Raw genomic sequence first — 16,742 nt, 5'->3', positions numbered from 1 at the left:
TTTGAAACTCAGCTTCACTGGATTCATTAGTAACATTAAATAATTTTTTTGTCTATATCAGCTTGGCAGAAGGTGTTTCTAAGAATATCAACTTTTATATGGAAGGTATATGGGGTCTTAAGGCATTAAATTGAGACCAAATCAATTACAAATAATTGAAAACAGGAAAAATCTTCGAAGCCCGTTGCCTTTTTCTTCAATTTCTGTAGTATTTTATCAGGTTCATGACATTCGCAGCAGGCAAGAGGTTGCAGAGAAATTAGAATAACTCGAGAATACAGTGCATTCTCTTGAATCAATAAACAATTCCAAATACTTTTGATTTATATGATAGGAAACAGCTTTCACTACCAAGGTAGGTAGCAGTGTTATCAGGTAAATGACTTCAACAGTTCATCTGGTTACCTGTTCCATCCTACCCTGAATGGGCTAGGAATAACAAGAAGTTGCTGCTAGAAATTGGAAACTGCATCTGTGCCATTTGATTCCAATTTTAATTCTTATCCATAACGCAGAAGAACCTTTCAATAACAAGTTAGGTCGTGAATCTGATGGATCTCCTATGCAACAATCTTAATTCATCCTGTCTTAAGAATTACTGGTAGCCATCTTCCCGGTTGACTTAAATCTAAAGACAACCATGGATGAAATTTAAAATTTTACATAGATATATTTAGCTTGTTTCGACTATGATCATAGAATTTATAGACTAATGATTTCAAATGTCGCTACACTGAAAAATATAATAATTGCGGTTCCTACTTTGTAATACATCTCATCTTTACAAACTTAAGCTATTAGATGGAAACCAGAAATGAATGGTGAACAAAACGTTGAGAAAACGAAAGAGTAATTGATGAAAGAATTCACTTAGGTTTCTAACTAGAGATATGATAGCCAGATACATTGCTAGACAACTCCCAGGCTAGCGAAGTAGTCAAAATTCTTGAGAGAGACTGCACGATTTCATCCATGGTCGGGCGATCTCCTGGGTTTTTGTTTAAGCAACTATCAATCAATCTGACCACTAAAACAGCAAGTCCTGAAGGATAGCTCTCATGCAGTGAAGGATCAATGAGTTGCTTCAAACTCTCCTCCTGCCTATCTTCCTCAGATAGAGCACCATTTAAAACATCTGATAAGTTCCTGTTTTCCTCAGTGTGTAAAGCAGCAACTTCTTTCCCGGTAATTATCTCCAGAGTGAGAATCCCAAATGCATAGACATCAAGCTTTGAGGAGACAACTCCATTTTCCAAGTACTCAGGAGCCATGTAACCTTTTGTCCCAACAATGTGCCTTGTCAAAGCAAATTCACCATCCAGGCCACCTGTTGACCTTGCCAGGGAAAAGTTTGCAATTTTAGCCCTTAAATCACTGTCAAGAAGAATGTTGCTGCTCTTTATATCCTTGTGGACATGCGGATAGTTAGTGAAACTATGTAGATAATTAAGTCCCATGGCGACATCGGAAGCAATCTGTATTCTTTTTGTCCAACTTAAAAACTTCCCTTCATTGCTTCTATCATAAATCCAATCACTCAATTGTCCATTAGCAGCATACTCGTAAACCAGGTACCATTGACCACCATTGAAACAAACCCCGGAGAGGCGAATTAGATTAGAATGGTTGATCTTATTCAATAATTCTATCTCTTTAGACACGTCTCCATTCATCTTCTTAATGGCAGCAAAGTCACCATTGATTAGGCCACGATAAACAGACCCTTTGATCCAACAGCTAGGACTGAAGTTATCAGTTGCAGCTTTCAGATCTTCAAACTTGTAGACTTTGATGGATTGAGCTATAGCGGATATACTCTCGGAAAGCTCCTGAGATTCTTCATCCAACTTCTTGTTGAGTGGTTTCTCATGTGCCTCAAAGCTTTGCGATTCGATAACTGGACCGGGTTGCTTCTTACTTTTACGGGACAACATGAAGAAAATAATGGTTCCAATGACTATTGTAAGAGCAATTCCTCCAACAACCCCAACCACAACATAAAGCCATGTTTTCTTTGAGCTTTTTTCAGGGTTTGGAGATGGTGATGGTGGTGAAGATGAAGCTGGAGGTGGTGGTGGCACTACAGTTTGAGAACTTGTTGGCGTGCTTTGTAAAGGAATTAGGAGTGTTGTGGAGGGAAAAATGGTGGGATTTTGCTCAGGGAGTCCATTAGCCTCGAAAATTCTCCCAGTATCTGCGCCAAATTGTTCACTAATAACTGTAACTGTATCTCCCGGTATGATTATGTAACTTAAGAGATACCTTATACCTAAATCACTCTGGTTCTTTGTGGGACAGGCACATCTAAGAGGAACAGTGAGTGTTTCACCGCTAAGTATACCGTTAGTTCGCGTACTTTTTTGATTCCGGAGAGCTTGACAGGTTGAGAGGCCTTGATAGGTGTTATTAGCAATCAACAAAAGATTATCGTTCGGTTGAGCAATATAAGATGCGTTTGCCTGAGAGTACTCGCCTGAACATGAGCAGTTTACTGGAACTATCACCATCTGGTTTGATGGGAATGATGTGGTCTCAGAAACTGAATTTACTTCAGAGAGCTGAGATGGGTCAGATCCTAAAAGGGTAGATATGGAGGCAACAGTGTTGTAAGGAGGCTGGGATCTGAAGATGAGATAAGCTTGGCAGCTCTTGTTTAGGGCGTTGCAAGAATACCCAAGAGCAGAATTTTCTGTGTTGTCACAATTTGTCGTACCTTTCCCTACATATGGTTGCTGAGCTTGAATCAAAGAACTGCAACAAACAATAAAGAGAACAAAAGAAGAAACAACAGAAAGGCAGCTCATGTCGAATCGGGAACGATTTAAGGAGAAACAATAGGAATGGGCTATGTATTCAGGCAAGGCAGAGGTGTAGCGTGAGGAACTTGTTCCTTTTCCTTTGAAGAAAGATTCTTAATAACAACTACTTATGAGGAGGTATTAAATCATGCAAGTGGTCTGACCATCCTATCTCTTTCCACAAAGTGAAAACGAGGAGGTATTAAATCATGGAGGTGGTCTTCAAAAACATAGTTACTGTTCCATCAATTATTGACCTAGTCTATCCCTTCACCTTCCAACTAAGACAAAATCAAAAGAAAAACGAGTTCAAGAAGAAGAAGCAACCTCTGAGTTTAACTTTGAACAGATAATAGCATCCAGGTCAGTGGACAAATTTGCACGCAATTCCAACAAATTAACAATAATCAAGGAAGCAGGAAGGCCAACTGAAAAGTCTTTGCATTTTACTTTTTTAAAAAAAAAACGGTGACCAAGTAAAAGTCCCAATGGTGGCTGTTGACTGGTGGAAAACAACAGTTGATTGCTTAATCAATCTATAAGCCAAGCCCAGCAGTATCAAACACTTTGTACAGTTACAGTCCACACAGTCCCTGTAACCAAAAAAAAAAAAAACGGTGACCAAGTAAAAGTCCCAACGGTGGCTTTTGACTTGTGGAAAACATCAGTTGATTGCTTAATCAATCTATAAGCCAAGCCCAGCAGTATCAAACACTGTGTACAGTTGCAGTCCACACAGTCCTGTTAAAAAAAAATTAAAAAAAAACTTATTAAATCAGGTGAACTCGAAAACCTAGCATTTATAAACATAAAAATAAGATAATTTAATAGAAAGAAAAATAGTAAAATATATATGAAGAATGAGATTTAAATAAATCAATTTAAAAAAAATACAAAAATGATACCACATTAATTTTTGAAACTTAGTGATCCTAGTCGAACGCGGGGCTAAACTAATAGAAAGCAAACCATAAAAAAAAAAACTCCAAAAAAAAGAGATAAAAAATAAGAAAAAATAACTTAAAAAAATAAAAGAAAAAACCAACTAAATCCGAGAAAATCTTTTAAACCTAATATAATTTCTAAAACTTGTAACTCATGAAATCTTGGATTTGGATTCATTCAAGCAAATTAATTCTCAACCAATTTAATTTTAAATAATAAAATCAGTAAAAATATTTTTATAAAAAATCTTGCAAAAACTAACAACAAAAAGAAATAATTTTACTGTGAAAAAATCTAATTACATGTAAAATTTTAAAAGCAATTGTATAATGAAGAAAAGATAACTTGGCCTCCATTATTTAGTTCAATGTTTTTGTTTTTCAAGGGAAAATTTATAATTATACTATTACAATAAATAATTTTTGTTTTTTTTAAACAAAATTTATAATTATACTATCGCAATAAATAGTGTTATAAGTCTTGCTTCTTAAGAGTTGTAAAATGACGAACAAGTTATTAAAAATGCTATGGAAAATGACAAGAAAGATATAAAATTAAAGACCGTCTTCTTGTACAAAGATATATTTAAAGCAACAATCACATTATATAATGTTTTCTTGTAATACGATAATACCACACACAGCTTCTTAATTATATATATATATATATATATATATATATAAAGATTATTAATTTGTATATCAACTGGGATCTACGAGTTTTTTTTAATATATTATCTTATAAATTTAATGAATTATTTAGGATACAACATTAAAAAAAAACTATTTAATTGAGGTTATTAATTTATCAATGTATGTAAAGTTGTAAACAATCCAAGGCACGGGATTTATGCAGCTCAAGTCCAACGGAAATGGTAAAGAAAATCATTCCCATTGATGAGCCTAAGTTGCGTGATTTTAGCTGGAAAGAAATGTCTTTTCGATCCGGCAGAAGTCATTTCCATCAAATCTTTTTTTTTTTTTAGATCTGATAAAATCCCATTTCTTGAACAATGTATTTTATTAGTCTAGATAATCGGGTAAAACTCTGACTATTTTAAATTCTTACAAAAAATATATATTTTATCTTGAACTCGAGATTTATTATGCAGATTTCAAACTCTTTATCATCGCTTTGGAGACCATTTCCACCAAATCCCTAACCATAGATGCAGGATTGTAAAGGAGAAGAAGAAGGAAAACCGCATTCAGAATTCCTGCGTCCTGCAATTTCTCGAATCTTCATTACGACAAACAAAATTCCAATCAGAAGACAAGAAATACATACCACCAGCAATGCTGTTACGCAATCCATCTACCAGCCAGTTGGGCACGATGACAGATGCTATAAACCTAGAAACTGCAGTGCATTAGCAGCAAGTATCGTTCTTGAGACACACAAATTTAACAGTCAAATATACCATATCCTAAGGATGAAATAATCATCGTATATATTCTAGAATAACGCAACCTGGAAAAGGTTTCAGGAAGGAATAGGTTCGCCGCGATAGCAAGCCAGGAACCACATTGTCCTCTGAGTAAAAACAATATTGCTGCTTTAAAGTGAATTTAGTGGCAGAAAAGATGCACATTAATCAAATATATATGGTTTTGATACTAGGCAAGCACCTTGAAATTTTGAACATGCCCGTCGGGGAAACTTGTGAGCAGATAGAATACAAGAAGAGTAGCTTGCATTAACGATCTCCCCGTCCTGTTCGATTCAGGATCAACAAGAATCTGTTTGGTAAAGGCAAAAACATTCCGATTGCTTGAATCTGTAAACAGTTGTTTGCTTCTGTTGGATGAGAATGATGAAAAGTTTTCATGACGGTAATGTTTATAATTCCTCGTGATTCGAAGCATTTCCAAGGTATGCTATCCTTTTTTAAGAATAAATGAGCGCTGCCTAGCTAGTTGCTTAAACTTTGATAGCCCTTTGAAGAGCATCATCGTGATAAAATCCAACAAGATTATTTCTAATCTACCATATAAAAGTGTGGCACAGACAATGCAGGTTTTTTTTTTTTTTTTTTTATTGGCACAAGCAATGAATTCTCCAATACTATTCAGTGCACTCAGTACTAAGCCAAGAAAGAAGAGCAACCAGAAAAGGATTTTCCGTTGTTAATATAAAAAAAATTATACATATACATTCCATTGTTAATTCGTTGCTAAATGAGCAACAAAACTATTCCGTCGCTTAAACTTGATGCTACTAGCTTCTTCTTTTTTAGTAGTGATAAAAACACCAATCTAGAGCTTCGCCAGATAATAAAAAAAAAAAAAAAGGAGAGAAAAAAAAATAGTGACTATGAGTAATTAATAGAAGAAGAAACACACGAATGAAAGCTTTTGAGAAGGAGCTTTGTTAAGAGAGGAGATAATCTAAATTAAGAGAATCTCTTAAGAAAAAATTAATGGTCACCAAAACTCCTAACACTATTCATTAAAATAGTATAATGGTAAAATTAGTTGTTAGCCATTAAATCTTTTAACTTAATATTGGAGGCAAGATAATGTTTTTACTATAATACAAATGTTTTTTTTATAAATTATATGGAGTTGGATTGATCATTTCATTTCTTTGCATAGTAAAACTACTAATTTAATTATTGTTTAAAAAGTTATAATGCCTATCATTAAGGGGCATTGTGGTCTTTTTAGTTTTTTTTATATAGTATAATTACTTTAATAATCTTAAAAACAAAATCAACATAACTCTCATAAGGGTTTTTTTTAATCATTTTATATTGATTTTATTGTAAATTTAAAGGTTAATCTGGGTATTATTATTATTATTATTATTATTATTATTATTATTATTAAAAAAAAAAAATCCTATGCACTAGCGTTTGGACGACCCTCACACTGTTTAGGTGGCATGTGTGGACTATCTAACTAGTCTGAATGATGTTTGGAAGGTCTTGATGTCCTCGATGTAATTAGACGGTGTATGCCCCTAACACATTTTGGGTTTGGCGACAACATCAATTTCTCTCTCTCTCTCTCCCCCCCCCCTTGAATTTAACGCCAGTCCCTTTAAAAAATAAACTAGCCCTTGAAATTTATTTCTCCTTCATATTTTATACATGTCCTTTTGATTACTATTTTTTTTAATTTTAAATGATTTATAAAATTACAAATATTTTTAAATTTCACCCTTTATCATATATTAATCTATAAATAATCTATTAAATTATAAATATTTTTCAATTTCACCCCCTATGATTCTTTAATCTTTTAAACTTGCTTCTTATTCTTGTGATTGTTATTTTTTTTTATTTGGTATACTTTTAAAATTAATTTTTTTTCTTATAATTTCATCATTCTTGAGTTTTTTTCCTACCAAATTTTATCCCCATTCTTTTTGTTGCTATATTTTTTTTGTTTTCACAAGCTTTTTATTAATATTTTTTCAATTATTTCATCTTTTAAAATTAAATTTGTTGGGAATTATTTCATTTTTTCAATAAAAAATTGATTTATTTCAATTTTATCATTCAAACTTGTTTTTATGCTTTTTTCCCTATAAGGTTATCTTAATCTTATAACTATGATCATGGACTTTTCGAGTTCACTTAGTTTAACAATGATTTTTCTTGTTTTTTTTTAATATTGTTTTACAGTTTCATCCTTCACTATTTGATTGTTTGATAATCTAGATAAACTTAGGTCTGATTCTTTTTATTTAAATTACCAATTAAACTAATGACTCGGGTCTTAGATTTTTTACCTTAACATTTTTTTTTACACCAAAGAAAAAATTTGCCTAGTCTGTGATGGAATACGAGTAACAAATCTACTAATTAACTAAATCAGTATTGGAAAAGTCAAAACCACATTGGGACATCATTAATTCCCCAATTCTAACCAAAAGCAATATATGTTTTAATAAAGTATTGTGTCGTGAGTCGACAAAAATAAATATTATCATAGAAAAAAAATAAAGCTTAGCTCTAAGTTTTCCCTACTAAAGTTCTCATTTTATCATAGAAGATATCTGAGCAATCTTTCCATGAAAAGGGTAAAAATAAGAAAAAGATTCGACCATTAGATTGACTGATGCAGGAGATTTTTCTATGACATGTAACCTTATGATAACTAATATAACTTTTGATCTGAGAATTGAAACGAGCTGAAATGTTTCTAGGAGATTCTAAAGGCCTAATTTCTTATAGGGTTAGTATTTCATAATAATTAGAGATTGTAAAATTATTCAAATAAGGCCCAAAAATAATTGTTTAGGAATTGCCATATTTTTTCTAGTTGATGATTTTTTTTCCTTTTTGATTTAGACATTTTTTATTTTTTTTTTTCTGTTTTTTTATGATGTTTTGCCTATTACAGATAAAGTTGTTTAGCTTGTATTTCAACAAATTACTTTAAGAGAAAATATTCAATAATAAAAATTCAAATTAAGGTTTTGTATGGAGACCCTATTCTACTAAATTTTGTGTTGCCTATTCTTGCTAATATTTCTTGTGTTTTTTTTTTTTTCATCTATTTTAGTTGATATTAGAGCTATGTATTGGTCGTATTAGAGCTTTACACTAATTGGTATCAAAGCTTTGCATTAGTTGGTATCTGAACACAACAATTCCTAATTGTTAGTTGTTATGTGTTGTTGAATAATTATGGTTGAAAAAATGTGATCACATAATAGAACAAGCTCATGTAGGATAGGATCATAAAGTTCTTTCTTGAGAAAAACATGTTTAGGAACTACTGATAGAAAACATTTACATACATGTTTTAGAATTGACTCATCAATTAATGGTGATAAAATTACATAGATAATTTGAAGAATTATCTCGTTTCTTAATGGAGATAAAGAAGAGAAAGCAAGTGGATCGTGAGAAGAGTGATTATAAATTCATGGCTAATTTGAAAACTTGTTTTAGAAGTATATATAAAAATAAGTTAACTTTTTTATTAGGATGATTACGATATTGAAACTAATATTTTTTTTTTTTATGATTCTAGATCATTTGTGTATTGAAATTAACCACCAAAACTCAAGTAGAATGAGGAAGATGATGCTAAAATAGAAAATTTTGATGCATACATCTTTGTTCATGATGACATTGAGTATGTAAAAGTTTTTTATGCTAAAATAAAAAGATGACTTTTTATGAATCATATTGTAGAGGAAGTGTCTCATACGTGCTTGAGGAGAATTCTAGTATTGATAGGGTCAAAATTAATATCCTTGTTTTTTAAATAAAAGGTTTGAAGTAGAGTCCAATAGTTATCCTAGTGGAGAAACCACCACACATGTTGTTAGTGATGATATAAAATATACATAAGTGTTTGGTTATTATAGTACTAAGTCTTTGGTTAAGTTAGATTTTGAGAAGGTTGTTGTAGGAATTGTTACATATAGTTTTCAATGTAATTTTATGGTTGAATTTGTTGTTAAGAAGGATGAGCATGTTGTTGGTAGGTATAATATTTCTAACAAAAAGGTTGAGCATGTAAAAGATCAAAAACTTTTTTATGGATAGCCATGAGATCGAAGCAAAAGTGTTTTAAATTCAAGGACGAGTTCTTTTCAACTTAAGAAAAGTACTGATATATGATATGTTTTTTTACATAATGTACAACTTTATGTTAACAAACAAAACTTTTGAACTAACCATTGAATCAAACTCAAATTTCATTAAAAGATTTTAGAGGCTATGTTTATTATAGAGCTAAAACTTTATAGTAATAAAACAAATCATAAAATCCTTCGAATAAGGCACATAGTTAACTATTTGGGAATTCTCATGTTTTTCTGGTTGATGAATGATTATTTTTTTAATATTTTGTTTATAATTATTTTATTATTTTTTTGGATTTGTTTAGGATTTTTTTAGTATAAATAGGATTACTTAGATTCTCTATTTGAGTAAACCACTTGAAAAAAATTCAATAATAAAAATTTGAATTAAGATTTTGTGAAGAGACCTATTTTACTAAATTTTATGTTGCTTATTCTTGTTATTATTTTTTTTATTGTTTTTATCTATAGAAGATGGAATAAAAGCTCTACATCAATTGATATAATAGCGTTCTGCGTCAGGCAATAACCAGTTTGGTTGCATGTATCAACTACCCTTTTTACGGTGAAATATCGATGAGACAAGCTTGTGGATGGTTCCTAGAATACATTAGTTGATGAAGAAGCCAGAGATGATTTTAATGCAGATTTTCAACACATCATGCTTGAATGAAAAAATTGTCTCATCATGAAATAAAACATGGCGTGCAATGAGCATCTATTCGCATGACCCGTCAGTGTCAGCATTTTCACAAAACCATTTTATTCATGAGTTCAAGGGCACATTATTTTATAAATAGTACCTAATTTTGAAATAATTTGACAAGCCCACGAAATTCAGCACCCAAACATTTAAATTTTATTTTGAAATTGCAAAGAAAAATTCAAACAAGTTGCATTTAAAATCAAGTCAAAAGAAGCTGAACTCACTTTATCAGTACATCACTGAAAATCAAGTGAAAGGAAGCTGAACACTCACTTTATCAGTAGCTAGATCCTATTGACGACTGACTCGAATTATTTAAAGGACAGGGCTAACATCGAATACTAATAGATGAGCTGGACTTGCATGAAGGTAATAATTTGACAAATAATCTTGAATTGTGGATGAACATTAAACATATGATGACATAAGTCGGGAGGGACACATTCAGCAATCAACCCGAGGACATGGACAAGACTAGACAAAGCATGTAATCCATCCTTGACTTGTAAAAATGAACTTTCATGATTTGTTTTTTTATTAACATGACAGTTTGTATATATTTTAATTAATTTTATAAATTTTAAAATTAATAATTATATAAATTTTTAATAGTTTATGAAATTGAAAATGATAATTTTTAGAAAATAAAACTAGAGTTTGATTAATTGAACTATATTCTTCTGAATTAAATTTATGTGATTCTTATTTAATATAGAAGTGGTTTTTTTTTTTTTTTTAATGTTTTATGTACCAATAGCAACACAATATACAAGAAATTATAAATCAAGATACGATCAAGATAATATTGTGAAAGCCCCTTTGATACATGGGATACAGCAGGGCAAGAAAGATACCATAGCTTGGCTCCTATGTACTATCGCGGTGCAGCAGCAGCAGCAGCTATTGTGTATGATATTTCCAGCATGGTAAGCATCTTTCAAGCTCTTGGGGTTTGTTCTTGGTAATTTGCTTCTCACTCGAATATTAAGTTGGAACGATAAGAAAAATATGAAGCCGGTTCATCGATCGAGGAAGATTAATGTCCACTGTATTTTTGAAGTTCAAGACACAATGGATTTATCAACGAGCTTTAGAATAAGAAAATGATCCTTTACCAAAAATAAATAGGATAAGAAAATGGTAAAAAATAAATGGTTAAAATCAAACATACTTTATCCTTTATTTCCACGATTGGTTCTGCTTTGCGCGACAGGCATAACTCTAAGGTTGTTTGGCCACTATTCTTTTGACTCACGCCAACAAGGGATTCCCAAATTACAAGGAAAAAGAGAGAACATTCATGAAGATCTAGGTAACTGAATTTTATTTTATTTTTGTAGACATTATTTACAAATTCAGATTTCAAATCAAGCCATCATTTGATTAAACTCATGAAAATCAAGAACTCCATTACCATCAATATCAAAAACATGAATCATGGCTACGCAGTCATCATAAGACTTTGCATCTCCTAGTCGATGCAGCATCCTTTGCAGGCCCTTTGGTGTTATGTACCCCGATCCCTTCTCCATTTCAAACATCTCAAAGGCCGTTTTGAGATCATCATCATAATCATTAGGCTCCCTCTTCATAAGCCTCAAAAAGTCTTGGAAGTCCAACATGTTGTCCTGGTCTGCATCAAGATCGTTGATCGCTGATTGTGCCTCTTCATGTGACATGTACTCCCCTATGGATCTAAAGTATGCCCTAAGCTCTAGGGCTGAGATCCTTCCATCACCATCACTATCGAAATGACGAAAAACTTCTTTTAGCTCATCTTCTCTAGCTCTATCCTTTTTTGGTGTATGTGGGGACGTGAGGGAGTTAGGAGAGCTTAATGTTGAACTAGACTTTGATCTACGACGATGGAGACTTAACCTCAGACCCTTGTTAGTGAACCACTTAGATGATTTTGAAACTCTATCAGTCGCCATAAGAGAAGTGAAAACGAAAAATATATATATTTACAAAGCACCTACAGGACGTCTACTGGCATGCAAGGGTTTATATAGATAGGAGAAAGCAAACAGCACATTTATTTTGACAAAATGGCTTTCAGAAGAGGGAAATTGCAACGAAATTGCAGAGCAGAAAAGATAAATGACAATGTATGATATTTCCGGGGAAGGAAATTTCACGGCAACTTCCTAAAGGGGTCCCAAAATTGATTGATCACTGTCCTTATATATATTTTTGTAACTTTCACGCTCTATATAGAGTGTTAAACACTTACCATACCATAGTGAGTATATTTCCATATTCTCTTTTCCATCTTGCTTTCTTTTTACAAAGTAAACAAAATCCTCCTAAAAATAACCAGATTTGATCTCATCAGATCCTCCATATTTTGAGATCGAATATTACATGCATAATTAATTGCGTAGGATGGGGAAAATTTTTTTTGACTTAGCATCTTATTTTATGATCTCACTTGAAGAGTTTTGAAAAACTAGTTTGTTTCACTTTAAATGTGAGATTAAGATATATTTATAGAGTTTACATAATATTATGATGCAGTAGATATAAACAAATCATGATTACGACCGAAAATAATTTAAAATAAAGCTAGGTAATCTTATCCTTATCCTTTTATTTTGAGTTGAAATCTTATTGTTGAGTTTTAAATGCAAAGTTATTATTTTCATCAGATTTTGCTATATTCGTATTTGCATGATTTTTTTGTAGCTAATCTAATACGCCTCCGCAAGTGGAATAGGAGGAGATGGACGTTCAACTTGTCTCGTAAGAACATGAAACATGTAGCTAGAAAAGGCTTTGTCAGAGCATTAACAATTTGATCTTTGGAGTACAAAAAATTAATTAATAGATTGTTAGTTGCTACCTAGTATCTAACAAAATGATACTAAATAGATATGTGTTTGGTCATTAACTGGAAGACAAGATTGGCAATAACATAGGTAGCATCAATGTTATCACACTATAACGTAGGAGCTTGCTTAAGATTGATACCAAGTTCAAACAGTAGTGAACGAACCTAAATAATCTCAATTGTTGTGTTGGTAATGGCATGGTACTCCCCTTGTATACTAGACCAAGGTATTGATTTTTATTTATATGAACTCCATGAGATGATGTTAGGGCCAAAATAAAGATAATCACTAATGGTTGAGCACAACGATCATTGATTAGTACTTAAAAGTGCATATTTATCAAGGTTTTATATCATCATTTTGCACTTAAAATATCAATAACTCTTTAACTAAAGCATGTTTTATAATAACAAGTCTAATACTATAAAATGCCCTAATATATGGTAAATGTTCATCTTAAATGCAGGCCTATCACATAAATCAAAGGATTGATTGATGAATTCAACTACTGAAATTTGTGAAGATAAAGAGAGGGTGAAACTTAGAAAAGAGATGTTGGTGCAGTCTAAACTAGAACACTGTTCGGTAATTGGGTCATATCTCGAGTTCTAGATGTCCAAATGATCTCAAGTTTTTACACAGATTCAGTAAGACATAGGCCTACAACTTTCATGTTTTCATCAAGATCTAAGAAGGCCGTTTTCAAGTCCAAATTATAGCAACAATGGAGAAGTTCGAATCTGTCCTGCAGCCCGAACACTGTTCAGTGTTTGGCCTATATCTAGAGTTCTAGAAGTTCAAATGACCTCCATTTTTTTTTTCTGGAAAGCCGAGTCAATTTCCTACAACTTTCATGTTTTCTAGAGGACCCAATTCGGATGGTAGTAGTTTTGTTTTATTCAGACAAGAAGATAAGGATTTTCACCAAGTCAAAAGTTGGTCACCCACTCAACAATTAGTCATCAAATCAATAATTTCGAATTTTGGCCTATAAAATGAGGCATTTGCCATGCATTTGGGAGCTTGGTTGTTCAGATCAAATTCATGCTCTTTATTTATCTCTTTATATTTTTTTTATAATTTTTAAGTTTTCCTTTCATTAATATCTTGTTTATGCTTTTCATTTCCTTTCCTTTCGTTAGTTAACTTGTATCTTATTTATGTTTTTGTTTTGTTTATTTATGTTTCTCTTCTTCATTATGTTTAGCTAAGTTTATTATGTCAAGATGAAAAGGTTACACTAATGGTGTAAGAATAAGTATAGTGTAAACTCAACATGGACCTTAATGTTTAATATTAATATGTCTTATCTTTTTATCTTACTAATTCTTAATACCTTGCTTGTTAAATGGTTAATCTAGATTTGTGTTGTATAACACTTGGTACAACAAATGCTTGGCACTCTCATAGCCCAACCGTATGGTATTACCTACACTTGAGCTATGAAAAAAACTTGATTTGTTGTTAACATCAGTTAATATCATGAATTCCTGATAATATTTAAAAGTTTGGTGTTATGTAAATAAGATAATTAATATGATCATGTTAATAGTTTATAATGAGTTATTAATGACAAATCATCCGATTGGAACCTCCTTCATGTGTGGTTTCCAAATTGAGTAATAAGAGTTTATACTATATTTGTTTGAAATACCATTGGTGGATCCTCTAACCTTGACATTTATTTTTATCATTGTTTAATCCTTACATTAATCTTTCATCTCAAAGTTCTCATTAATTTCTTCATCTTCTTCTTTCATTACTACTACTACTACTACTACTAGTATTATTATTATTATTATTATTATTTACATTCTGTTTATATTATATAATCTTTTCATAAACTCGGTATATAGGTTGGAAACCTGTGACCCGATTTTTTATATCATTCTCAGGTATAACAACGCCACGTACTGGGTATTATTATTATTATTATTATTATTATTATTATTATTATTATTATTATTACTATTATATTATTGTTTTTGTTGTTGTTCTATTGTTATTTATAATTTATACAATTAACCTCTTTGTGGTTCAACCCTGATCTTGCCGGGTTATTTATTACTTCGACACTCCTGCATTTGGGAGAAGACATCAATCTCTTGGTCGTGTCAAGTTTTTGGCGCTGTTTTCGAGGAGGTAAATTCTTGTACAAATTATAATATTTATTTTGTTTTCTCTTTTCACTTTTCTTGTATCTAACTTTGTTTCTTTTATTTTGTTTTTTTTTTCTTTTGTTTTCTTCTTCCTTTTATTCTCTTTCTACACATGCATGAGTGTTTGGTCACGTACATTAAGTGATAGATTTTGTAGGGTATCCTCATCATTTTCAGAAAATATGGCCGAAGAAGATAACCAGTCACTTCATAATGAGAATAATGAGAATAACCGTGTTAGGACACTTAGAGACCATATGAATCCCACAAGAACAAGTGCACCCTCATGCATAGTTTACCCTCCTGATGCATCCCATTTTAATTTTAAGCCAGGTATTATTCAACTTTTACCTTCTTTTCATGGTTTAGATCTAGAAAATCCATACTTGCATTTAAGGGAATTTGAGGAGGTCTGTAATACCTATAATGACTCAAATTGTAGCATGAGCACCATTAGATTAAAGCTTTTTTCTTTTTCATTAAAAGATAAAGCTAAAACATGGCTATAAAATTTGAGACTAGGATCTATTCATGCTTGGGATGAAATGCAACAACAATTTTTAAAGAAGTTTTTTCCATCTCATAGAACCAACTCTTTCAAAAGACAAATCACCACTTTCACTCAAAAATCAAGTGAAACATTTTACCAATGTTGGGATAGGTATCGAGACTTGCTTAATACTTGCCCTCATCATGGTTTTGAAACATGGAGATTGGTTTCACAATTTTATGAAGGGTTAACACCTAAAGATAGGCAAATGGTTGAATTGATATGCAATGAAACTTTTGAAGATAAAGACCTTAATGAAGCAATGGAGTACCTAGACTTGCTAGCTGAAAATGCATAAAATTGGGACACTACGGGCACTTATGAGGCACCAAGTAAAACTCAACCTCATACATCTAGTGGAGGTATGTATAACCTTAGGGATGATCATGACCTCCAAGAAAAGTTTGCATCTTTAGCTAGAAAAGTCGAGGCACTAAAATTGAAAAAGAGTGGTCAATTAAAATCTGTTCAAGACATTGTGTGTGAAATCTGTGAAACAAATAAACATGCAACCAATGATTGTCCAACTTTGCCTTCTTTCAAGGAATGCCTCCATGAAGAAGCCCATGCTTTAAACAGTTTCCAAAGGCCCAATCATAACCCATCCTCGCAAACATACAATCCTGGTTAGAGAAATCACCCAAATTTTAGTTGGAAGAGTGATAACAATAAAGCACAAACTTCACAACCACCGTTTCAAGCACACCATAATTTCCAAAATTCTCATGGATATGCACCTCCTTATGCTCCACCTCCTAGAAGAAATCTTGAGGAAACATTGCATGTATTCATTGAAAAGCAAGAGGCAATCAACACTCAACTTGCTCAAGGCATGACAGATTTTAAAGATACTCTTGCAAAGTTAACATCTGCTCTCAGTTTTTAAGAGAAAGGTAAGTTTCCATCTCAACCACAGCAAAATCCGAAGGGGCAATACAATGCAAATGCAAGTAGTTTCGGAAGCCAACATATAGATCAAGTCAAATCAGTCATCACTCTTCGCAGTGGTAAGGTTATTGAAAAACCCACTCTTGAACCTTATGAGAAAGATGATGAGTCAATCTCTAAGGGTAAGGAAGGGGTTGAATTTGAACATTGTGAAGAAAGACTGATTATCCGCCAACACTTCCATTTCCTCATGCCATGACCAAACAAAGGAAAGTCAATCACAATTCTAAAATCCTTAAAATTTTCAAACAGGTAAGGATC

At 32.1% G+C, this 16,742-nt stretch overlaps 2 protein-coding genes across 2 annotated transcripts; both read right to left on the bottom strand.

The window, feature by feature from the left end:
* Positions 1–690: 690 nt before the first annotated feature.
* On the bottom strand, positions 691–3,163 carry LOC118029976 (lysM domain receptor-like kinase 4). Its single transcript, XM_035033979.2, has one exon. The coding sequence runs from the start codon at positions 2,802–2,804 to the stop codon at positions 879–881; it is 1,926 nt and encodes a 641-aa protein (XP_034889870.1). The 5' UTR covers positions 2,805–3,163; the 3' UTR covers positions 691–878.
* An 8,137-nt stretch (positions 3,164–11,300) lies between these two features.
* On the bottom strand, positions 11,301–12,038 carry LOC118030030 (probable calcium-binding protein CML41). The gene has a single exon (XM_035034055.2). It carries the CDS (start codon positions 11,925–11,927, stop codon positions 11,361–11,363), a length of 567 nt encoding a protein of 188 aa, XP_034889946.1. The 5' UTR covers positions 11,928–12,038; the 3' UTR covers positions 11,301–11,360.
* Between the last annotated feature and the right edge of the window lie 4,704 nt (positions 12,039–16,742).

The sequence above is a fragment of the Populus alba genome, chromosome 5 (genome assembly GCF_005239225.2).
Source record: "Populus alba chromosome 5, ASM523922v2, whole genome shotgun sequence".
Taxonomy (NCBI): domain Eukaryota; kingdom Viridiplantae; phylum Streptophyta; class Magnoliopsida; order Malpighiales; family Salicaceae; genus Populus; species Populus alba.
This window is presented reverse-complemented; position numbering and strand designations above follow the sequence as displayed.